This window comes from Xiphophorus hellerii, chromosome 12 (assembly GCF_003331165.1).
Source record: "Xiphophorus hellerii strain 12219 chromosome 12, Xiphophorus_hellerii-4.1, whole genome shotgun sequence".
In the NCBI taxonomy this organism is placed as follows: domain Eukaryota; kingdom Metazoa; phylum Chordata; class Actinopteri; order Cyprinodontiformes; family Poeciliidae; genus Xiphophorus; species Xiphophorus hellerii.
In genome coordinates, this window is record NC_045683.1 from 14,869,475 (window position 1) to 14,895,482 (window position 26,008).

Genomic DNA, 26,008 nt, shown 5'->3' on the forward strand with positions numbered 1-26,008 from the left:
GACGTTTTGATAGTTCTATTTTTTTATTTATGGAAATGAATGATTGTAAAATGGGCGGCTGGACAAAAGTACTGTATTTTACTATAGTCTTAAGTCATGCTTTTGAAGTATTTGAAAAGCACATCTAAATATACACACTAAGATGATAGGCTATAGTTTGACTAATAAGCACAAATAAATGGTAAATATGGTAGTCATTTTAATTATTAAATAAGATATATCTGGAACGTACTCATCAATTCTCCTTCATTGTTTTACCAATCCACTCCATGTACTGACAGATGTCCAGCATTACAATGGAATTAGCACATGAATCCACAGGCTGGCTAACAACAATTCCTTGTAGATGTCCTTTGTACTCCACAGCTGAGCCTGCATCGCCCTGTAACACAGAAATCACAGGCAGGATGGTTTTACATGTGGAACGGTGTAGAAAAACAAAGCTAAAGTATTATATATTTATATCAGTAGAATGGTTGTCTTACAAAGCAGGACTCCACTCCAGGTTTGAAGGCACAGATTGTAGATTCACCGCTGCTGTATTTACTGTCAGGTTTATCGTTCTCTCCACACTCAGAGATCACTGTGGAGGCACATCTTACCTCACCAACCGGTTTACCGCCTGATAAAAACAAAAGTCCTGAAATGTCACTTTCTTTTACCAAAAATAAATTGTTTCATTTATGACTAGTTTTTTTATATTCTTACCTTTTGCCTTTGCTCCCATTCCTCCAATCTCCACTTTTGTGTTTGGCTCTAGCTTTGTGCATTCTCCTGAAGGGAGGCTGATGGTGGGAAGTTTGGCTGACATGTCCTCACTCAGCTGGATGAGCATAATGTCATGGGCTTTTCCTTCTTCATCTTTGAAGGTGTGCTGCTGTTTGGCTAGAATAGTTTGTTCGTGTTTTTTGGAGTTGCCTTTAAACCAAGAGACAGCTTTTGTAAAAATGGACACGTCATTGTTTATGCCGAGCTTCAATTTGACTGTCCTGCAAAACAACAAAATTGTAGTGAAATTACTGGATGGAATCAGCTCAAACTGTCTCATCAAACACATGCTGCAAAGTCAGTAATTCAAAAAAGTAAAGAAAAGTACAAGCAAAAGAGAACTGCAGATGTCTTACTGCTCTGCACAGTGAGAAGCTGTGATGACCCAGCGGGTGTTAAGCAGAGCGCCTCCACAGGACTTTCCGCCCTGAGCGGACTCTATCTGGACATGGTACTGCCGATTCTTGCCACAGGATGCACTCCCAAGAATCCTCTTCTCAATAGTGTTTGATGCAACACCTGAAAAGGAAGTAACAACAGCCATTCAGCATGCTGCAAGTATAAAACACACAAAGCAGAATGTTTACCGAACAACTTTCAGCCAAGGTCCAAGTAGCTGGAGAAGGAAAAAAACTCACCTGCAACCAGCAAAAGGAATACAAAGCAATGCTCCATCCTGGTTCTTCTTGATGTGGATGACCTCTGGTGTCTGACTGATGCTCTGTCTTTTATAGGCCTTATCAGATTTTGGGGGACTTTTTTTTTTTTTGCCATAGGCTAGTCTAGTTAGGCAGCCAATTACAAGTTCCCCTCAAACCTGTTTTATCATGGTGCATCAGTCAAATGAACTGAACAGCACAGAAGATAAACGGAGGAATGGATGTCTTAAATAAATGGTTGCTACTGGACGGTAGCAACGTTTTAGCAACAAGAAACAAATGAGGACAACCTCGTTCTAAAAGAAGTTCCTGTAAAGGTCACAGTAAATTTTGTCATATTGTTGTGGAACATTAATGTGCAACAAGGTTTTATGTCATTATTATAGATGTGAAGTTTGTCAAAACGCATTTATTCTTAAAATGTATGACTGCTCATCCCCTCTTCCTGTCGTCATCCGCTACTGTTGATATTAACCACCAACTTGATTTCCTCTTTTGTCAGAATGAATACAGTGAACCTGAATGTGTCTGTCATGAACTCATCCTACTGCACCTGAGATGAACAAAGAAGTGTTACATACGTTCAAGAAATTTTAATACATAGTCATATGCAATTAATTAAAATATATTTTCTGATTAGGTTTGTCAGATTAAACATATCTTTTCAAAATAGTCTTAAAGCAAAAGTTAAACCTACTTTTCATATGTATCAAGTAAGAGTTACTGTATGACATAGTATTTTTTTTTTTTGCAGAGAACTGTATGTGTGAAAGTTTCCAGAGTTCAGTAAACCTATTATTCATACAGCAGCATAAAGTTCACACTTTATCCCTCTAGCCTAAATTTATTGCTACATTTAAAAAGTTGCATCTGGCCAATGGAGGATCAGAGTTTATGGAAAATACAACTACTGGGAGAGTTGTTGTTTACTTATAATGTGAATCAGATGAAGATCACTCCATTCCAAGCTAAATTAAATGTAAAATTTTCACAGATGAATAAAATCAAGAGCAAAAAGCCTCGCTGACAATTTATGGCTGTCAGTACAGTTAAATAATGCTAAAGAAAATCCCTGTAGACTGAAAAGAAGTATGCTTTCAGTTTATAGTCCCACTTGCTGATCTTGAATATTTTAAACTGAGAACAAAAAAATGACCTAACAAATTTTCTTTGTACACCTTGCTTTGCATTTGAGATAACTGTATTATTTAAATACTGTGGTACATTTTTATCTGAAAGCACACATAGATAAGTATTCAAACGTTTTATGACCAAATGGATTGTGTGCTTTCACATTGCCATTATACGTTGAAATTTTGTTCAAGCAAAGTCCTGTGGTTTAAAAGGTAAGTGAGTTCAGGCATTCTGATGGCAAAACATGTTGCATTTGCTAGTTATTGTGCATTCCTCTCTGACAATCTAAATAAAATGTTGTTTTTTTTTCTCCAGACATCATTCAGAAGAACAATCTAGTGTGAATGAAAAGCAAAGTTAAACTAAAATGATGGGGGAAAATATATATATATATATATATGTGTGGAAGAAAACTGAAAACTGCCCTTCTAATAGAAGACATATCAACTAAAATGGCAAAACTTCTAACCTAATGATCAAATGTTGGGTAATCAGTGAAGGCATATGGTTAACTATGTTTGTTGCTTAAATTAGAAGATGCTTTTCTGAAGCCACGCTATCAGCAGAAAGACCTCAAAAGGTTACAAGAACATATTCGCTAGTCAAAATAGAAACGAGGCAACAATTGTAGAATGATGGAAGGAAAAATATCACTTTTGGTTACAAGAAATGGCACAAATAGCAATACTAATAAAACATTTTTTATTCAACTCTATTGCAAACAAAACAACATGATTATTTAAATCTTTCATTTTAGAAGTAAAATAAAGTCAAGGCAACAAATCAAATCAAGCAAAACAAAAAATAAAAAACATATTTTCTTTTAAGGTTAGCACATTTGCATTTTAGAAAAGTTTCTCTTTTTTATTACCGTATTTTCCGCACTATAAGGCGCACCTGGTGGTGGAACAGAGGACACTGTCTAAACTCAGTCTAGTCCTGGAGAACACTAGCCATCCTCTGTACACTGTTTTCTCCAACCAGAGGAGCTCCTTCAGTGACAGGTTCCTCTCACTGGGTTGTTCAACTGAGAGGATTAAAAACTCCTTTGTCCCACGGGCCATTAGGGTTTATAATGCTGCTATCTGTGGGAGGGGAAAAGGAGGGAGACGGGGTAACTAGTATTTTAACATATTTAAGCACTTTTACTAGACCTCTTTTTAGTGGTAATGTATTTATTTATTATATTCTTGTACCTTTTATAGATGTCTCCAGCTGTACGATTTTAATGCTGTGTGGATGTGAATTAATGTGTGAGCAACACATAACCTCAATTTCCCTATGGGATTAATAAAGTTTAACCTAACCTAAAAACCTTCAATTTTCTCAAAAGCCGACGCGTCTTATATCCGGTGCGTCTTATATATGGACCAATATTAAACCACAACAGGTCTCACAACTACGGTAAGCAGCCGCCAACTTAATTTTCCCCCGTAGAAGAAGAAGCGCGCGGTGCATGCTGGGATATATGACTGCGCGAAGCGTGCCGTTTCATTTCCATTTGTGTGTTTGTGTAAAGACCCCAAAATGGCTCCTATTAAGAGACACGCTTACGACGCAAAGTTTAAACTCAAGGCGATCAGTCACGCAGTAGAACACGGGAATAGAGCAGCAGCGAGAGAATTTAACATGAACGAATCAATGGTGCGGAAGTGGAGGAAGCAACAGCTGTTTATTCATTTTGGGAATGAACAGAGTTTTCAGAACGCTGGTTTGTAATCTATTAATAAAGTTTGACTGACCTATCTGACTATTTTGTTGACATTCCCTTTAGCGCAGTTCCATCTAATGGATGCATAATGTAACCCCAGCCTCTACTGTAGCGTCTATTCTATGCGCCTTATAATGCGGTGCACCTTATACATGAAAAAAGTTTTAAAACAGGCCATTCATTGAAGGTGCGCCTTATAATGCGGAAAATACGGTAATTTTTTAACACAGATAAAGTATTTGAACATCACAATTAAACTGTCTAAACTTTACATTAACAGACAACAGTAAAATATGTAAAAGCAGAAAGAAAACAGAAACAATCTTGTACTCGAGGATTTTCATTGGCAGTTTTCCATCAAGGCTGAAATTGAACTTTAAATAATTCTGGTAAAATTATTACATTACAGGCTCTCTGCTTATTAGCAGGTACGTCACTTTGTGATTCCACCTAAACTGTTTGACATTTTCCTTTAAACTGTGGCAACTTCTTCCTTTGGATTATGAAAATAAACAAAGCTGCTTAATGAATTAACAGATCTCCACAATTTGCTAGGGTTTTGTGTCAGATCTTATAATTCAGCATAATGAAAGATAAAAGAAAAATAACAAAATTTGAAGATTAAGAAGTTTGTATGAGTTCAAAAACACTGCATAAAGTTTAGATTACAGAAAGTGAGTTTTATTTACATTTACAACATTTTTGGAGTTTTGGCCTGTATTTTAATATGTAACTAGAAAGTATGCATTTCCCATGAAAATGCAAGTGTGAATGCTGAATGTGTTTGGTGAAAATGGCAAAAGCGTTTGAAGCCAACTGCAAAAAGGTAAGAAATAGTTCATGCAGTGTGAAAAACCCATGTAAAAGCCAAAATTAGCTAAAAAAGCTAAAACTAGCTAAAATACTAATGATAGCATCTAGGCTACCACTAGCATGTTGACCTACACAGGAAGAGAGGCAGACATGGAAGAGTGGCACTTCCACTCCAACGTGCAGGAGGAGGAGGAAGTGACGAACATGAGGAGCAAACAGTCAGAGGCTTTCGCCTGGCAAAACAATGCAAAATAATGCCTGCAAACAAATGTTGATATCTCAGGAACTATAAAAGGTATGGATTTCACTCAACCACAATTTTTATCAGAAGGAATAAGGGAACATTCCTGTCATATTCACTTTTTTCAAAATATAATATTAAAGGCACAAAGTTGTGTCAAACATGATGGCCAATTTGAAGAAGGTTGAAAATCGCCTTAATTTGATCCCAAACTATCCCCTCTATCTCGGAAACTATAAGGGCTATCGACATGATTCTTTCACCATTAGTATCTGGAAGGATCAGTGAACAAGCATGCCAAGTTTCTTGTATGAAACGGTGGGTGAATGAAATCCATACCTTTTATGGTTCCTGAGATATTAACATTGATTTGGAGGCATCGTTTAGCACGGTGACTACAAAAAACATGCCACATGCAGCACGAAAAAAACAATGTCAAAAGCTCAAATTATTCCCAAGTGTTAAACAGCACAAAAGCTGTTTAACTGCCCAACTTCAAAATGGCCACTGCCTTGTGTCCTCCATGACAGCCCTGAAACTGGATGATTGATTGCCATTAATAGGCAGGATCTAAAACATCCACTGTGAAACGCAACGGAGATTTTATATTGTAATTCTGAATTCTGCCACAGGATGGGGAGGTTTCCCAATGGGGTGAAAAATTCATAAAAAGCTGAATATTATAAAAAGTATAAAGGTTATGAATACCAAGAGACATAGCCGGTATTAGGAGAGCAAGCTGAATAGTATAAAAGTTGAATGGTGAAAATAACAAAAAGTATACAGGAGAAGAAGCATGGCAAAATTTACGGAGCAACCAGAAAAGTGGAACTCAATAGTGTGAATGCCTACAGCATTCACACTAATAATAAAGAATAAAGAAAACAGGATCTCATGATCGGTGACTAATGATATTCCAACATTTGTCATCTCAGCCACTCAGCTGCGTAACATCTGCACTTATAAAATAATATAAAAGTCACAACATACAGCAGGGAAATCATTCAGATATGCAAAAAACATTCTAGGAAGGTCATTTCCAACTTCTAGATTATGTAATCTTGGACCAGACAACTGATGATAAAACATTCTGGAAATTAAAATCTACTTCACTACATCTATATTAGAGAGACACTGAGTAAATAACATACATCTCGTCCTGGATAAATCACAAGGCAACCAATTTTCCTTCAATAAATTCAGATCTACTTTTTGTTACTTTTGACATGTACAACTACCAGTAGCTTATATTTGCACTCACCCAGTTTCCAGCTCAGTGTAGCTTCACTGTGTAATGCACGAGCACATCTCAGAGTTGCAGTTCACTTCTACTGGCTCTGAGGAGCCACAATGCACAATTTGATGTTCCTGCTCTGTGTAAATGTGTACAATTACAATACAGCAATTCTTTGAAGTCCCTGCCGGATACTGACACAGAGGATGCAGCAGACTGTGAGCACACCGAGTAATTTCACCATCTTTCCACATTCGACCTCCACAGAGTCAGCAGAGTAAGATGTTGACACACAACTAGTCAACAAAAGCAGATGCAGCCTGAAGCAGCAACATTTAGGGTCTGCAGAAGAGCACTTCCAGCATCTCCTTGTCCTAGTTCAAATACACAAAGATGCAAACCGTAACCCACATGATGCTCTGTGGAAAATACAGCTCAGAAGGAAAAGCCTGCTCCCAATGAAGTGCCTGAATATTTCAACAATGATGTAGAATTAATTACCGAATATAAATGTGCTGCAATAAAATCATGCTTCAAACAAAATGTTTGAATCATCTATAAACTCTAATTATGTTTGTGTGTATGTTTTTTTATTTATTTTTAGGAATGATCAATAATTAAACTAAACTACAATACCACATTTTTTATGAGAAAAATATAGCAGGAAACTACAGGAACTCAAATATAAAAAAATTTCTAAGAAACTATACAGGAGAAGGGTGAACGCTTGTTAAAAATGCAATAATGAGAAAGGTAACAACGCTCTCTGGTGGCTGATGTGTGTCACAGCAAGCACTCAGATCTTGAAGCTCATCTCAGTATGTCACACCCTGAAGCCCAACAGCGGTAAGTTGATATCTGAATTCACAGTTGCTATCAAATGACCTTAAGACCTGTCAACACATCATAAAATACTTGTCATTTTAATCTACATCGACGTGGTCCAAATGGTGTCAAGCTATGAGATGTCTTCAGTCATGTCTGACATTCACTAAAACAAATTTAAAAAAAGAAAAAGAAAGGAAACAGATGACATATCCTCGAATGAGGAACGACGATCGATCATCTGATCATCTAAACGAGATCAAGAAAACGCTGAAACTGGTTTGCGTTTTTGCTGTGTTTGCTTGGTTGCTGCGGAGCTGTGGTGCACAACATCTCCTGTTCTCTGAAAGGGGAGGTTTGGAGGATTCTTCCTCTATTGTGTCTCTGCAAAACAGCAGCAGGATTCTGTTAGTTAGACAAAATAACAGTGATCATATCATTATGTTGCTGGTGCATCTGAAATAGTATCATCCACAAATTAATTTAGTTCAATTAGTGTTATACTATTAATGTTAGATTAAAAATACAACACTAATAATATATTTATTCATCACACACACATTCTTTTTCCTTCTCAAATTTTAGAAGAATTTTTATTCTTCAAAAATTATGATTTTTAGAAGAATAAATTTAATACAGAAATGGAAATGTTATTGTGGAATAGGACTGCATGATATTAGGCGATATTATTGGTAATTTTGCCACAACAAAATCTGGTGCGATATAAAACCTCTAGTGTTTTGGGTAATGCCATTTGTGTGCAGTGTGAGCCTCTGCTGCCCTGAGATGTAAAATACAAGTTCATAAAACTGGGATTACATAGACCAACAATTACTGTTCACTCCACAGCCCTTTGCAATATGAATTTTGAACAGACTGGTTTTGTAATAGCGATATATTTGGAACATACAGTGCAGGTTCAAACTTCACTCATTCATTTTTAGCTTACAGAAAAACGGCAAGCATTTAAATAAACAAAAGCAAACTGACCAATAAGATTTAGGCTTTGGCGTGCCCCCACCTCACCCCTCACTGACTGACACAGATGTGTGTACAATATCTTTTGACACAACATATATATTTTTTTCTCCACAATTTTGCTAATAGTAAAGAGGGTTAGATAATAAAACATACAATAACTATTCTTTTCTTTTTTTATTTAAAGGAAATTTTCAAGGTACTCAGTGCGTACAGTCGTGCAGCTGCAGGCGTTACTGCAACAATCTGTACTGTCAGTCACTTGTGGGCAATTTAGAATCACACAGGAAAGTTCCAAAAGGGAATCAAACTTGAAACTCTGTGAACTAAGAACTTCTGATCACATAATAGCAATTAACTATATCCGCCATGGTAAATCATTACTGATAACTATTGTGAGTAGTGCCTAACATTAATATGATAAGGCAGCATGTAATCATATATACGTATATATATATTATTGTTATAAAGGCTGTATCAAACAAGTAGCCCTTTTGTTACGCTGTACCCGTGAAGTAGCTCCCAGTCTCAAAAATGTTGGTGACCCCTGGACCAGAGCATGTCACGCCACACTGATGCAGTTACATTATTTCTGCAAAAAGGGCACCAACTAAGGGCACATACTGTTCCATACATGGACATACTTTTTAGAAGATTGAAGATCGGCTTCCTTGGCCTTACGCAAAATTATAATTTTTAAGAATGTAAATTTTGGGTTTTCATATCTATCAAAATCAACAGAAGCAAATGTTTAAAATGTGTATCTATCTGTAATGACTATATAGGACAGGTTTACTTATTGATTTACTTATTTGCTACAATTACTGTGTTCAACGTGTACTGTGTTACTATAGTTTAATAAGAAACCAAATAAACCCCTGAGTATAAATTCCAGCATGTACCTCAGTTTTGAGCAAGTGCAGCTTGTTTGTCAGCTTCATACTCTCCTTCATTCTCATCGTCGCCATTGTAGTCAGCCATTTCCTCCTCTGTGTTTTTATCTGTCAAAAATACAGAAGTAGGAGTAAAAAAAAATAATTCTGCAACTACATATAAACAGAACAAAATGAAAAGAAACATGTTTAGCATATTTTTGGCTGTCTTACTTCTCTGTTTCTCCAAATCGACTCCATCAACAATTTGCTCGTCTGCGTCATATTCATCTGGTTCCTCAGGCCTTTGACCGTTAGCTGTCTCCTCTGCCTTTTCTTGACCATTTAGGATGTCCTGCACTCCCGGATCTGCTTCTATAAGAACTGCTGTTTAGAATAATGTCACTGACACAGACAGACAGAAAACCGTTTCTATATACCGTCTTCAATTCACCTTCAGTTTGGGCACCTTCCTCATGAACGTCGATCACCTCTATGTCTTTATCGTCCATCAGATGGCTTGTCAAACCTTTTCTGGTCGTTGTCTCAGAAGTTTTTCCTTTTCCCTCTTTCTGCTCCAGTTTCTTCTGGGTCTCTGAAGCGGCCAATGGAACGGTCTGGGAGTCGGCTTTAGAAAGATCATCTATCAGAGGTTGTTCTGACAACTCTGGAAGTGAAATTGTTTTTTCCAATGACAGTTTTAATGACAACCAAGAATTATTTAAAATCTAAATATCAACAATTGTATGTTTAATGTTAATAAATGAGCTTCAAAAATAATAATGTTGGGTTGTTTTTACATTTACCTAAAATAACTCATGAATTACTCTGCATTCTTGTTTTGGTTTTTTTTTTTACCTTTGTCAATGTTGACGTAGTTGTTGAGCAGCACGGAAGCTTTACTTCCTTTGCTCTGAGGGATGTTTGGTTTCTGGCTCACAGCAGCTGCTGCTGCTTCAGCCTCTGTGGGAGCGGCCTTTGCTATTGGCTCTTCTTTCTGTTCTCCAGCCTCTGTGTTTTTCTGCTGATGGGGAAAGTGTCAAAAACTATTCTTACTTGCATCAAAGCTGAAACAAAAGACTCAAGCAGAAGAACCCACAAAGCGGAAAGTGTTTCGCCTCCACCCCTATTCTTTTCGATATGATTGGACTAATATATATATTGCGCAACAACATTTCTAAATATGCATCTAACCGCCTACCGAGGCCAACACTGAGTAGAAAAAGAAAATGAGACATTTTTGTGTCACTGTGATTGTGCAAGGACACTGAAACTGTTTCAGAGTTTTCACTAAATAAACAAAACATTGTTCATCAGCACATATAAACAATAACTATTCCTGAATCACAGGAGTATTTCTAATTTTAGTGGCTTATTAAGCCCTTTTTGCACTGCAGGGTCCGGCCTGGCCCAGCTCAGCCCAACTCCGTTTGACCCGGTACTATTGGTCCTATAGCCCTGGCCGTTTTGCATTGAGCGGGAACGTCACTTAAATCGAATTCTTGCTGAAGCTACCGAGGCGATCTCTCCAACGACCGCAGAACAGTTTCCTTCTTGGGTCTCCCATCCCGCTCTTTCTGAATGTGCTCATGAGCGAGGGAGCTAAGGGACACATTTACCTCAGATTTAAATTTAATGAAAAAAAAAATCTCATCTGAATGTCGTCTCTGAGCTGGACTCGAGGCCAGCTGAACTATCGCTGCTGCTTGTGGGATTTCTCCGCTGGAGCAAAGCCAGATGTGGAAATCCCCTCGTTCACAGCCTTGCTGACTTCTGATCGGTTCAGTTGGAGAAATGTTATTTACATTTACCATTAAAATCTTTGGCTGAAGAGGTGATTGTAATCCCAGTGTAGGGTCAGAATAGATTATGCCGGGAATTTATTGATGCAGCATATTGAAATGACAGACATTGAGAAATTCTAATGCTCCTCTGACCCAGAAATCTAGTCTTTGTCCCGCCCTCGCAGCCAATGAACCAATCAACAACTAACTCCAAAGCCGGTCCGATTGGAACCGCAGCTCTTGGGGTTCCAGGGAGCAGGGTGGTACAGGGCTGGAAGTGCTAATGCAAAAACGATCAGCCCTGCTTTTAAGCCAGACCGGGCTTAAAAGGGGCTTAGTCACCTTTTTCCTGACCCTAATTCCAAAGCTAAAGACTTTTGATCATTTTACTTATGAGGGACACATTCCTGTACATACAGTCAAACAGGTTACCTGTGTGGGAGCACCTTCAGGCGGAACAGCTTTCTGAACATTCTTCTGAACTTCAAGTTTAACAGCAGCCATTTTCTCGTCACACAGCTTCTTTTGGGACAGAACCTGAGACTGACAGTGAGCTCTGCAAGAAAAGTGCAATCCAACAGATTCATGTTAACCATCAACTTTACAGTCAATCACCAAAGTATCGATATAAAGCTTTTTCCATAATTTGTCACACTGAAAACACAAACTTCAATGTATTTTTTAAGGATTTTATGTAAATGCTCCCCCAAAAAACTGTGCATAATTTTGAAGTGGAAATCCCATGACATGTTTTCAAAATTTGTTATTTTGCACAAGCTAACGCTTTACAATAGCCTCTGCTAGTCCTCTGTCTCATGTTACGTTACCCAAGATATCTGCGCATTTACTGTTGAAATTGTAGTAAACTAGAAATGATAGTCTACAATCAGAAGATGCAGTCTTTGTGAAAACATGTTGGACACTTGGACATTACCAACATCATCTGAATATTTTTTACATGTTTAGAGACATGCTTCTCCTCTAACCTCACAAATATATATTTTAAAAAAAAAGGTTGCGCCTGTGGGAAAGAAAATTACTTTGTGCTAAATTATTGTGCTGATGTCAGCTGCGCAGCTTGACATCATGGCACATGGTGCCACATTCAAGCTGAGCAGATTGTGGAGCAGAGGTGGAAGCGAAGCAGAATCCTCAGAGTTTAAATTAATAAGGAAATAAATGTGCATGCGTGAAATTTCATTATGTAAACAATAACATGCAGGGAGTCTATATTTGTAAATCTGATTATGATTAAGTCAATGCCTCACCAACTATAAACCTCACCGCACGTCACTGGTTGTCACACAAACTCTCTTTTTTTTCACAATGGATTGAACAGTGCTCTGTTAAGACGTCCATAGCTTCGATGTTCTTATAATTTTGCCTTAAACGACTCCACGGCTTTATTTCTTGGTCCTCATGAAGCTGCTTGTTCACTAATGTTCTCTAACATATCTCTAAAGCCTTCACAGAACAGATGGATTTATACAGATATTAAATTAAACACAGATGATTTAATACTATTGTAATTTTTGGATTCAATTGGTTGCAAGTGATTCCATTTAGGGGTATCAGAGAACAGGGAGCAGAACAAAAGCCATTATTTACTTACTTGCACTGGTAACTTGCATAAAATCCCAAGAAAATCTATTGAAGTTTGTGGTTGTAATTAATTATGATTTGTGTAACTAATTGTGAAAAAGTTCAGAAGTATAGTTGTGTCTTTTAAAAATAAATGAATTATGAATCAAGCTAATAATAAGCATATTGTTTTAAGAACTTCTAACAAACTCCTTACATGTCAACAGTGAGCTTATTGTTGAGGATGTTTGGGGTGGCCTGGCAACGCTGCAGCTCTTTCTGAAGCTTCCCCAAGTCATTGTTCATCTGATTCAGCTGACCTGCAGAGCAGACAAAACACAGTGTAAGATAAGTTAGCTTCACACTGACATGATTACCTCAGCTTTACACTTCTCTTTCTGAGAACCAGAAGTTACATTTTAACAGCTACCTTTGAGTTCCTCTATGGTTTTGGTGCTGGAGGAAATATTTTGCTGCAATTTAGCCTGCAGGCAAAACCAAAAATAGCATTAATTTTAACAGCCGCAAACGAGAGGAGTCTCCAAATCTTGTAGAACTATTTATTTTAACTGTTTAACCATTAGATTGTTATTACAAGTCCAAGGCTAAGTGGTCATGGAGTTTACCTTCTCTTGGCTGACATCTTCTAGTTGTTTCCTGCGAAGGCTTTCCATGTGATTGATCTCTTGCACCTGTTTCTGAATCTGCTCCTGAAACTCATTCTTCTTCATCTCTGCTACGCCTCGCTCAGCCGCTCCTCGTCGCACCTGTCCTTCCAGCTCATACAGCTTGGTCTTTGTTCAAACACACAGTGACAGATTCTGGATCAGCTCATATCACCCCTTTGTGCTCATCTCACGTTTTGACAACAAGACGACACATCTGATAGTGACAGTATTTATCCAAGAGAGGAAATAGGACAACACAAGAGATGTTAGCTTCTTATATTTCCCGAAGCCACAGAGCAATCAACAAAGAATTTAGGCAATGCAACAAAATATTTTATAGGGTCTCATGGCCTCATCTAGTTCTTTCCTGTGAAGGCTTTCTGCCCTGGCACCGTTTAGTCAAGAGGATGCTTGACCTTCATCACAAAGGGAAGATATGTAACCGCACATACAAATGTTAAAATGCACTAAAAAACCAAGCAAATTGTGCACTAAGAAGGATTTTCAATTAAAAGAACAAAAACAGATTATCTAATTATAGGAAATAAGATTTTGTATTTCAATGTTTCCATATACCTTGTACACATAAACTACAAGAATCTTTCCTGTTGGAAACAGGTGTTTGTTGTACCAGTCAGTGCAAACTACTTGTCTTTACAATCCGAATCAAAATCATGAAAACTGTGAACAAAACAGCAGGGTGTGGCAGACACATGAAGCAAGAAGCGACCACTGCAACAAGCACATATTTCAAACTTATTTCACAGCATGGAAAACTTAAATCTGAATTCTCTTTATGCACGTAGTAGAAAGATACAAACCCAGCTTTCATCAGACAAACAAACACATGTGTATGTTCTCCTACCTGTAGCTCCAGGTTGCGAGAGCTGGACACCCAGTATTTAAAGCCCAAAACCAAGATACAGGTAATTAGGGAGGCAATCATTAAAGAAGGGGCTCTTCCTCCACGACGACCATTCCCCAGTCCACCCATGGCGGCCTACAAACCAGATAATAAATGTCAACAGAATTCCCTTTTTTTAATATTGCACCCAGGTAAAAGCCACAGTAATCCCATTGCATGTCAACAAAAGAAAAGATGACCTGAAACATGAAATTCTACCTCACTACACAGATACCAGAACATGTTTAGCAAGTGATATTAGAGATACTCAGCTATGCAGATAACAGGTGAGATGTTGCAGAGAGCACCAAGTAATCAAAATAATTAACTCAGTGATTCTTGAGAATTGGGACAAAATTGGTTTAAATTTTCCCAAATTTTTTTTTTATTATTCCTCAAGCTTATGTGTACAAATATGTTTTGGAAATGTAAAGGTGCTAAGGTACAGGCTCCCAGTTGCAATTTAAAAAAAAAAAATTAAATTCTTAATGGACCTGACCCAGAACTTTGTCATCACCATGCCTGTTTTTTTTAACGTTCTTTTTATGTCTGACAAAAACTTGGGACAAATTTTAATTGAGCTGGAAAATATATAAAAATGATTTTTAATTAAATGTATTGATACTTTTATAATGATTTATTTGAATACTTATACTTAATTGTCATAATATATTATCTTAGTGTTCCTTTAATTGTTTTAAACTATTATAATGTATTGAGTTTTGCTCGAGGACAAAGGATTTTAAAGACACCATCCACCTACTACAAAGTTTAAAATAAAAAATATTCAGCAAACACCAGGAAAACATACATTGTTGTGCTCACATGGCCCAGGTTAGTTTAGTCAGATATTTGACAAAAATTCATTTTGTGTATATTTTATTCACATTTTGTGCTTTATCCATAGGACCTGTTTTGTCCCTCTTCTCAAGTATCTCTGAACTCTAAAGTGGGAGGATTGGATGTTATAATCCATACATTTTCTTACACCCTTGTATCTCCAGCGATACATTTCGTGCTAGAGGCGAGGTATACCCTGGACAGGTCGCCAGTCCATCACAATGTGCTACTTTATGATGATCTATCGCATTAAATCCCATTAAAATATATAAAGCCTAGATTTGAAACGTGACAAAATGTTATTATGTTGTAGAGGTATGCAAATTTTTGAAAGGCTATGTAAAATCGAAACTCTCCTTCCTAGTGCTTTCTTAATGTAAATGATAAGGCAAATAAACAAATGAAGAAGTTGAGTAAAAGGTATTACACCATGCTGATTTCACTTAAAACGTCAACTGTTGGTGTTTCTACATAGCCAGATATGTTCCTCAAAAAATAGAGATTCGTCTGAAGAAAAAAATGCAACTTGCACAAACAGAACATATGTATATCCCTGCAACAAAAAATGCAACTTGCACAAACAGAACATATGTACATCCCTGCAACACTATACCCTTATGAAATAAAGCCAGTTTAAAAACGTGCTTATGGGTTTATTAAAAGGGGAGATATTTCTCCAACGGTAATAACGGTTAGCATTGTAGAGCATTAAAAAAAAGGCTTCCGTTTTATCGTCGATCGGAATCAACGTCGAGAACAATAACAATGTAGAATGTGTTAATGTTAGATAGATGAGTCAACTAAATCTAAATAATACAAACTATTATAAGAAAAGCACAGCTAAACACGAGCTGTCAATTTACTTACAACAGCAACCAGTGTATCAGAAGCTAGAGCTAACACTGTTAGCAACAAAGATTGTTCCATGTTGGCGTTAAGATAATTCGAAAACTATTTACTTACCAGATATGAACGTCAGGAAAAAAAAGTACTTTAGAATATCTGGTTTTAAAAAGTGACAATCTGTGATATATTTAAGAAGAAGATTGCTCTTTCAGAAAATTTGCAAAGCTACAATATTCGGTGGCTCACTAGAATCCATTACTGCCATACAAACAGCCGAGCCTGTAAAGAGCGACGTCTGTGTGGTACGGAGAGGAACAGTCAGTGGTGATGCATCTATGGGCCGTGAGACATTTGCCTTATTGAAGTAGCAAAAACAAAACAACGATATATTATATCTGTATAACCAAATTTGCATAGATAAAACGCTAATTGACATTCTGTTATGGAAATCAGGATATTTTAGTGCTGTATATTTGAATTTTTTTATTACAGTTTCATTAAAGGAGATTACGGAATACCGTATTCTACAGAGAGGACGAAAATGCAGCACGTGCAACCTGCTACTGTTTTAATAAACTGTAAAATATATCGTTTTTCTTTTATTCTTTATCTTTCCTTTATTATTTTGTTTAGATATATTAAATTGGAAATATCTATTTCATATAATTAATATCCTTAATACATTAAAAAGGAAATTAAACGACCTAATTTTAAAACGTTTAATGATTTTCATTTTATAAAAATATGTAGTTACTTAGGCATATTCCGTTTTCAAATTCCCTAGAAGTATCTATACCTATCTACTTTTATATTCACCCCATAGGTAATTACAATAGTTAAAGAAAATAAAGTACCACCTTACCTCAGATGTTTTATCTAAATTTCACTGTCGCCCCTTTCATTTATTACCAAGGTAATTTATGATACATTAAATATAACACATAAAATAAGATAAAAACATCTAAATAAAACGCATCTGATTTTAAGAAGTCAAATTTAAAGCAAAAAATAACATAAATAATAGTTTTAGATAAAGTCATGTGACTTCATTTGAGAATACAATACTTACAAAAAAATCAAAAAAGAAAATCTACAACATGAAACAGGTTAAGGTTTAGAAACTGATTCATATATTCTGTTACAGGTGAAGACGTACTCATAATATACAGAGGTTTATTAAAAATACTTGTAAAACTAATTCAGAAGAATTTACAAAAATATACATTTTAAAAAGGGCTGGTTAAAATAAAATGCCAAATACTGTGGATAAATATACCCCGGTCTGTTGCCAACCTCTTTTAACAAGAAACCAGCTGTTTAAATAGCTTCAGTTTTATCTATAAACTGTAAAAATCTATTACATACATGCAACACGTTCTATTCCACAGAATCAATCCTTTGCATTCAAATTTTTTTTTAAAGAAACATAGAAATTCTTAGTAACTTAAATGATTTATTGGCTTTTTGATTCTCTGAGAGAGCCTGATTTGATTACACATCGTCAAACAAGCCTTTCAGAGAAGGTGAGAAAGACAGATACTGTCCAGCCGCGGATCTGTGGAATTAACACAAAAACACAAAATTAGTGACACTCGAAAATTTGGAAATTAAGTTCTTTTGGAAAACAATATTAAAAATTACATTCTTAATTTAACATTCTTAGTTTAGTTAAAGTAATACCTTCTATTTGGGAAACTGTCATCACTGGAGTTATCCTGCAGTAAACCTGTGTGCTGTTCTATATTTCCATTGCTTCTGTTGACTGCAATCATGAAGAAGGACATGCTTATAAAAAGAATACTGCTGAGGGATGAAAGTGATCTTAATGTCCTTTAAAGTCAGAGGACTAAAGTATACAGGCAGTGATAAAATAAAAATCTTTGCTAAATAAGCAAAGTTCAAATGTACTTTGGAGTTTTAAACGATGCCTTCCAAAACTGCTTTGAAGCATCTATATTACTATATGTTTCAATGGTAACATTCCTGCCCTCTGTACAGGGCAACAGTCAGGCTTTACACAAGTTATTGTTCAGCAAACTATACAAAATTCACAGAAAGTTTGACTAAACATTTATAGACATGTTTCATAAATCAAAATACATGTTCCGACAAGACACATTTGTCAGATTAACAGTATGTTTTGAAAAGATTGTCTTGGCTCTTGTGGCCTTTATTTATCAGTGAGTAAACAATAAAGGGGGATTGTGTAAGAAAGGGAAGACATTCGGCAAAGTTCATCAGGCCGGGACTCGAACCTGCACACCTCACCCCTGTGCCACTGCCACACCCGACAATAAACGTTAAGCACGTACACACACACTTTAATTTTTTGATGGTCTGATGTAACATTATATTCTTAAAATGTCATGTTTTTATTGTCTGTAAATGCCAAATAACATTAGTCTGTGTGTTTCACTCAGTGAATTGACTTATTGAAATAAATGCTTTTTTTTTCCTTTTTTTTGCAGCGCTAGTGGCTCGTATTTTTTCGACAGTAGGCAGACAGGAAGGAGGGTGAGGAGAGGGGGGAAGACATGCGGCAAAGGTTGTCGGGACCGGGAGTCGAACCCGCGACGTCCGCGTCGAGGACTAAGGCCTCCAAACGTGGGGCGTGCTAACACCCTGCGCCACCACAGCACGCTCCCAAATAAATGCATTTTTTAACATGATAATTTATTTTAAAGTTAATGCCTGTATTACCCACTACATTAGTTGTTGGGACCACAAGAAGTACAAACTGCCGCAAATATGAAGTATTCTTCATATTTGCTGTTGAGTTTTTCTTCGTCCTTATTACCTACCACTTTTCCTCATCTCTGTTTCAGGAGTGTTCTCGTCCAGCTCACTATAATCGGCTCTGCTTCGCTCCGAGGTCGCCTGGACTCTGTATCGCTCCCTCCAAGCCTAAAGTAGAAGCCAAAACAGCCTGAGAACACTTTATACAAACAAACAGAATCCATGAACTAACATAGTAGAAACAAAATTACAAAGAGGATGTATTGGACAATAAAAAAATAAATAAAAAGAATGCATTACCCATCTTCGATTTTGTCCATCCTCTGCTCTTTGCCTTATTCTTCTTTCTAGAAATGAACAATATTAATCATACAGTTTAACTCATGAACAAGATTTTCTTCCTTTTGAAAGGATGTAATGGATGTAACAAGATGGTAATTGAACAGTTCCTAATTCAGTCTCAAATGTTTAGATTTTTGTAAAACTTTTAAAATATTATGAACATTTCAAAGAAAATGTCAATTTAAAACTTGATTTGGATTTAATTGTAAGTCATAAAAACACCACAATGCCAGCGTTGGCTTCTGATTCGGCATTTAGTAAAATAACTATTTCACAACCTTTTGGCCTTCTGGACATCTAGACGGTAACTATTTCAATATCTACTTTATTTGGACTAGTCAAATCAGGACTGAAATATTACATGCTAAATATACATTATTTCAATTAACATTATTGAACTTTGATACTTCTATTTGACTTTTGCAAATTCAAATAGCCATTGCCGTTTAAATACAATTTATGCATAGGAGGATTGTTATCTTTTATTAAAGAATAACTTAAAGAACTTTTGATTTTATCCTTTGGAACAGCGTGTGTATATTTAAAACTTTATAAGCACACTGCAAGAGAAGAAAACCCACAAGCCATGAGTTTTGAGCCATAAAGAATAAGCAAATAGGGAATTAAACCAAAAACCTGACTATATTATCTTCAACGTAACAGTATTTGTGCTAATTTTGAGAGCACAAACAGCCAAAATAGCTTTTCTAATAAAAACCATGGGTACACAATATTAGAAAAACATGCAATAATGCTGGTGAATGTGGCAATGACGACATGACTTGAAATAAATAAACAAATAATTGAAATTAATTATTAATTTCTTTCTGCTTTACATTAACATCAAACATAGACACTTGATAGAGAGCAGACTTTACAGTTTGTAGAAAACAAATTAGTCATTATTTCTATCTCGTCAATGTTTTTCTGAAAATATGCTTTTGGGTGCCGTCAGCTTAGTTGTAGTTGTATAGTGACTTGATCCCTTACCGCCGCTTTCCTTTTTAAAACATTTTTATGTTGTCTTTAAAAAGAAGCGTCACCAAATACATTGGTGGTATACAGACCCTTAATGATGGTATTTAAATAAATTGCAAATATTTGTTGTAATCCAGGCAGTACTTGACGATATGCGAATTGCATACAGTGATATTTTGATAATTATAAAATGTGCAATACAGGACATGGCAGCATTAAGACACATTAAAATATGAATACCAAAACCTCAAGATTATTTTACACTAAACATAATTTGATCAAAAAATGCTGCAGCAAGTGACAGAGCCAATAAGAAAAAAAATACCTCTTCTTACTAGCTCCTTGCCTTCATCTACCAGTTCAGAGGTAAATTCATTGTCAGTGATGAACTGATAGAAACCTAGGAGGTTCAAGAAGCGAGAGCCCAACCTATAAAAACAAAGAAACACAATTACATGCTATTGCCAAGCATTCTATTTGTACTACAAGTAAGCAAATTGTAACCAAATAAGTGTTATCAGAGGAAAAGTTACTAACTAGAACACATGAAAGAGAGCATTTAGATTAGACAGTGATATAAATCAAATCACAGAAAAACTAAGAAAATTGTTAGTGATATGAAACATTCTTAGTGGCATAAAGGTGATTCTGGATTTATAATGTGATGCCTGATATTGTTTATTTGAGGTCCAAAATCTAGAGGAAATTTAAACGTTTTACCCCTCAAACTAACCTGGCCTTCCAATGCAATTCCACTCAGTTCTCATCTCCCTTCAAGAATGCTCTCTAGGATTTCTCCCATTGACCTTTATTTCTCCGTTTGAATTTCAACCAGGCCAATCAGTGAACAGAAGGACAAGTTGCAGTCGATAACCTAGATTTTCTGCACTGTTTTAGTATTTTAGTCTTCCATCATCAGGCCCTCTTACCATCACCAGCAGGCAACTTGGGTGAAATGTTTTGCGCAAAGACCCAATGATGGAGATGGACCGAGCAGGGGCTCGAACTGGCAACCCATTGATTACAAAGCAAACTCCTACCACCGTCCCCACCATCGCCCCACAACCGGTTTCACTTTTGAAACCCGTTGATTAATAGCCTTATGTTAGCTGCATTTCAGTGTGAAAAAAAGCAGAGGCTTGTAGTCCGGAAATTACGGTCCTCAGCAATACTTAAACATCTACAACACATCAACATTATACAATAACATTCCACATCATTATATACAGTAATTCCGAAAGGTTACTTTACTTGTAAATAGTTGCAATGCAAAGCAGCACCACCAACATGGGATAATAGATGTAGAATCCATCAGATATCACAGGCAGCAGCCGCATAGAGCCCATAATCTGAGAGAGACAAGAAGACAAAACAAGGTACTACATTTAGATTTAACACAAAGATAAAAAACATTTCTAAGCTGGTGTCCTAAAGTTGATCAACTTGTGAAGTATTTGGTAATTTGAATGAGGCTGTACAGTATATGAACTCACAGAGGTGTAGGATGTCTGTATTCTGTCCTGGTGTGAGATGGCAGAGTCCAAATGAATCAGGCCCAGAAAGTTGAGACACAGTGGAGGAGTCAGACGACAAAACAACCTAAGTAAAGAAAAACTGAGACTTCACCTAATCTGTTAGTCTTCTAGAATGACCCATTCCAAATGTGCTTGATCTTAAGATTTAAATTTTTCCGATCGTTTATGTAAATCTCAATAACACAACATGAAAATGCATCATATGAAAACTTTCTATAAGAAATGATCGAAAAAACAAATATCAAGCATTCTAACAGATGGACATACATGCCGCTGAATAGCAGGCTGTAAGCGTCAGTTTGGTGATGTGGCACCAGATGATAGTAGTTAAAGACCCGTATCCTGAACACCGTGGAATACACGCACACACACATGAAGAGGATACTGACAAAGCACACCATCTGGTGGAGAAAAAGATAAAGGTCATTGAAAAAGATAGTGGGATTATTAGAATCATATTAAAAAAATGCCTACTTCACAATGACAATTTCTGGATTAGGAAATAAAAAAAGAAGTCTACCTCAATTAAAATGTAATTGTAATGTTGTTCAGCTTTCTGGACAAAGACAGCAAACAGAGAAAGGATAGGCTGTGCACTGAAGAAGGTACACTCAGACCAGACGACTGCTACAGAAAGGAGAGAAAGGAGAACCGCCAGCAGCCTGCAGAAAGTCTTTCTGAAAGCACACTCCCAGTACCACTCTGAGAATGACAAACAGAAGTACAGGTTATGAACAGAAACAAGGGGGAAAAATCTCTAAATTACAAATATCAAAAACTGTGGATTCAAAATGACTATCAGACAAACTTTACAGTATGCGTGACTCTGGTTTGTGACAAAAGCTGAACTTCGATTTAATGTATCTGACGTTTTGTTCCTGGTTTTGCCGTGTCGCGTCGTATTTTTTCCAAAGTATCTATGCTTGGGACATAGGTTATTTAGCCAATGAGGTTGTTTAGATATGGTGTTATCGCATGTGCAAAACAAGCAATTGAGAAAGCTGCAGTGGAGGAGAACCTTAAAAAGCACGCAAGCAAATGAAGTTTCTCTAAAAAATTGCCAATACATTCAGCAGCAATACACATTACCACTGCTGAAAAATTTAAACATTAGGCGATTTACTTCAACTGCAAATTGAAGATTTTCTCCCTGAATAAACCCACCTACAGTAGGAGTGTAGATAAACCTGCGGACCCAGCCAAGATGGTTTGGAGAGAAGGTTTTGGTGATGACTCGTACTGGAGTGCTCTGACTTTTAGCAATATCTTCCAGATGAAACGCCTTATCCAACAAGAGGGACCACTGAACTTGAGTCTGGTTGTGCCTCTGCACTGCAGAAATTACCTAAATTGAACACAAACAAGTACAACTTTACTTAACCATCCTTCACACACACAGCTTTTTGAGAAATCAACACTACAAATAAGGAGAAGATAGATACTTTTTCATGAAGTTTGATTAGGCCACTTTTGGTAGGAATAGAAGCACCTTCACAATGAGAGCTTTCCAGGTTTCTTCCCATCTCTTGCTGGTAGCGAATAGGACACTGTAATTCACATACAGGTTATTTCAGAGTGTTAGCATCAAGCAATGTTAAAATGCATACATGCATTTTGTGAAAGAAAGAAAAATTGGCTCTGCTTAGTAAACAATGGCCTTTATGCAATTCCTACCTTTGTCATAATAGTGTCTACACATTTCCTGAGGCTGTGGTTGAACCTTACAGACTCATTGAGGTCTGCAACTTCCTGAAAACAGAAATAAAGTTTTTTAATAGTTACAAAAACAAAAAAACAAACAGATCAAACTAACAGCAAGGTAAAAAATTGTGTTCTGATTTAAATGATACATATTATCTAAAAACTCTCACCTCCATAACATCTGCTAAGTCCTCCTCTGCTGAAGCTTTCTCCGTTGCCAGTTTCGCTACTTTAAAGTATGTCTTGGCCAGTAAGAAACTGTTTGAAGATGAGAACCAATAAGATCGTGGGATCTCCACCAAGCCGTAGCCAAGCAACAGCACCAAAAGGAACAGGCCCCATGTGTTAGCAGCTGTGATACCGATGGTCTGGAGTTCTGTCCTGGATATTTTTTACAATATAAAACAAGAGCTCAGATCAATGTATGCAACATATGATACATTTTCCAAATGTTTTGTTTTTCCTTGATGAATTTAAACAATACTGACATACCATGTGAGCCTCAGCTTTAGATGAGCAGAGACATAGATCAGCAGGCAGATGAAGATGAGGAGGTAGGTGCCATAATAAATTGCATTTTCTATAAGAGCTGTTTTAACCTTCCCAACAATGGAGAAAGCTCCAGAACGTGCATAGGACTGCATGAAGGGCAACAGCAGCCTGAGCAGTCATGCATAGAGGTAACAGAGTAAACACATAAATATATTAAATATTTATAAATACATATATATTTATTTTTCTCTGGACTTCATTAAAAAGTGTAATAATATACTAAAGTCTCAGTCTATTTTAGGGTCCTGGATGATTAAAGGAATTCACCATGTAAGAAACTGGGACGTCCAATAGACAACCCTCCAAAACACTGGCAAGACATGATCAGGGATGTAACTCCAGGGCTTCACACACACATTTGCTACACTGAAAGTAAGCAAACACACACAAAGTCAGATATAACAAAGTTAAAAATGCTCACAACAGCTTTGTAAGCTTGGATTTGGAATTGTGAGTTGTGGGTTCCTTAAAGTGCTATATTTTAATTTAGCTGAAACCTCAAAATACAAAAACTTTATCAGTACAAAAGAAAAAGGACACTCTACGTAAGAGTCATGGCTTAGTTTGGAAAACGTTGTGTGAATAAAACATATATTGCAGAATGGCATCCAGCTCTACAGTGTTGACACCAATTGGAGGGGAGAAAATTAACTTGGAATCGAACGACTTACAGCATGATAGACCCTGGCTATTTGCTGTTCTTACATGTCCTAATAATACACTTTAGTTACTAAATAAAAATTGGAACAATCAAAAATTTGTATCAGCTGGTCAAAGGATTACAAAAATATTGTATTAGAAAAAGGCCTCAAGTTTCTGATCAGTGCATCTCAAATAAAAAGCTTGTTAGAATTTCAATTTTGACTTCAAGTAATTAGGGATTTAATACACATTTTTGGTTAACATTCCCAAAATCAGAAGAAGTTAATAGTATTGTACCAATTGTACATTGTAGATAATTTAAAAAGTTTAACATGGGCAAAAACGCTTTTTACTGAGGCTGACTATGTGGTTCCCCTACATTTTTTTTTTTTTTACTAAATGTTGTGTTTAACTAAAAAATAACAAGTTATTATGTTGGAGGAACCACCAATTGAAGGATCATTCTGACCCCAACCTGAAAAGAAATGGGATGATGATCAATGTGAGAAATACTACAACAATTGAGTTTACCTTGAAGGCTGGAAAGGAGCTGAATCAGAAAGTTCACCTTGGGTTTGAGAGGGCGTGTAGTTTGAATTGTCATGAATGCACTGGTTGTAGATGGTCTAAGAAAAGAGCAACGGAAATATAATGACACAAACACATTCAAAGTACCCAAACAATGAAAAATGCTTGTTAATAAATGTAAAAGTTGTAGGCAAACATGAACCCCTACCGTGCTGACATCAAGTGGGAGGATGAAAACGATGAGGAAGCAGAGGTACCAAGACAGAAGCGTCCCTAAGAGGACGAGACGATGCTGTTTCCTCAAGTCTCCATAACGATGGAGAAGGTAGAAGGCCAGGAGGAAAACCACAACAACCACAGCACACAATCCAGCAGCAGACATGCCGATAAATAATCAAATCATATGTGAAAACGTCATGATGACAGTCAGTCTGCTGGGAACGAAGAGACAGAGAGAAGGAAATAAGACAGGAACTCATTATTACAGGATGGATATCAGCCCTTATCTGCAGGAGAGGAAGGCTAAACAGCCTAATGTCATTACTCAGGACATAAGGGCTGGGATGAGTTAAGGAGAAGAGGGTAGCCAAAAATGAGAAAGAAACAATGCAGAAATTGGAGATGTGTAAAATTTAACAAAAGAGGGGGAAGGTAAAAATGCAGGGAGATTTTTTTGATGCCAACATAACAAAGTTCTAATGCTGAATCTAACAGTAAACATAAAAACGTGGGGAAAAGGATACCAGAAATAATGATACTTTGTAATGATTAAGTAACATGCTTTGTACCTTAGAAACTGATATGGATACGGAAAAAAACACGCTACAACCCTTAAGTTTTACCGTTACTTTTAACGTGTTGTTGTTGCTGTTGTTTTTAAAGTGTTTACAAAGCTAACTAGATGACATACCGGTATTTGTTTTATTTAGTCACTGTGCTAACATTGGACTTCATGAACAATAAACTCTCAAGCGGTCTAAAAATGCCTTTAGAAAGCTAAACCTTACCTTTGAAGATACCTTGTCTGGGTAAAGTTAACTAACAGTTATATTCCGTTTCTTCCCCTTCCAACTCCAACTGTTAAACGAAACCTTTGGAACCACGTTGCGTAACGTACGTATTTTAGGCACTCCAAC

The 26,008-nt window shown here is 36.6% G+C and overlaps 3 protein-coding genes across 8 annotated transcripts; all 3 read right to left on the reverse strand.

Annotated features, from left to right (window-relative positions):
* Positions 1–3,233, reverse strand: LOC116729931 (trypsin-like). Its single transcript, XM_032578829.1, has 5 exons — positions 1,407–3,233; positions 1,125–1,287; positions 709–989; positions 486–622; positions 1–382 (listed from the first exon to the last, which is right to left on the reverse strand). Exons 1-5 carry the CDS (start codon positions 1,540–1,542, stop codon positions 236–238), a joined length of 864 nt encoding a protein of 287 aa, XP_032434720.1. The 5' UTR covers positions 1,543–3,233; the 3' UTR covers positions 1–235.
* A 1,363-nt stretch (positions 3,234–4,596) lies between these two features.
* Positions 4,597–16,161, reverse strand: golm1 (golgi membrane protein 1). Of its 5 annotated transcripts, none has more exons than XM_032578826.1 (11): positions 15,976–16,161; positions 14,134–14,268; positions 13,227–13,394; positions 13,031–13,085; positions 12,818–12,920; positions 11,452–11,575; positions 10,094–10,259; positions 9,690–9,902; positions 9,470–9,604; positions 9,266–9,364; positions 4,597–7,769 (listed from the first exon to the last, which is right to left on the reverse strand). In XM_032578826.1, exons 2-10 carry the CDS (start codon positions 14,260–14,262, stop codon positions 9,267–9,269), a joined length of 1,191 nt encoding a protein of 396 aa, XP_032434717.1. In that variant the 5' UTR covers positions 14,263–14,268; positions 15,976–16,161; the 3' UTR covers positions 4,597–7,769; position 9,266. The 5 variants fall into 5 exon arrangements, with proteins under 5 accessions (XP_032434717.1, XP_032434716.1, XP_032434718.1 ...); XM_032578825.1 differs by having other exon boundaries at positions 9,470–9,607; XM_032578827.1 differs by having other exon boundaries at positions 9,470–9,610; positions 9,690–9,863; positions 15,976–16,160.
* Positions 16,162–16,959: 798 nt separating this feature from the next.
* Positions 16,960–26,002, reverse strand: LOC116729928 (G-protein coupled receptor-associated protein LMBRD2B-like). 2 transcript variants are annotated; one of them, XM_032578821.1, is made up of 18 exons: positions 25,880–26,002; positions 25,081–25,303; positions 24,876–24,970; positions 23,970–24,068; positions 23,643–23,810; positions 23,321–23,531; positions 23,124–23,198; positions 22,892–22,996; positions 22,614–22,794; positions 21,970–22,151; positions 21,717–21,850; positions 21,408–21,513; positions 21,166–21,263; positions 20,240–20,343; positions 18,895–18,941; positions 18,660–18,762; positions 17,539–17,620; positions 16,960–17,413 (listed from the first exon to the last, which is right to left on the reverse strand). In XM_032578821.1, the coding sequence occupies exons 2-18, from the start codon at positions 25,252–25,254 to the stop codon at positions 17,350–17,352; spliced, it is 2,028 nt and encodes a 675-aa protein (XP_032434712.1). In that variant the 5' UTR covers positions 25,255–25,303; positions 25,880–26,002; the 3' UTR covers positions 16,960–17,349. The 2 variants fall into 2 exon arrangements, with proteins under 2 accessions (XP_032434712.1, XP_032434713.1); XM_032578822.1 differs by having other exon boundaries at positions 25,081–25,306; positions 25,880–25,998.
* Between the last annotated feature and the right edge of the window lie 6 nt (positions 26,003–26,008).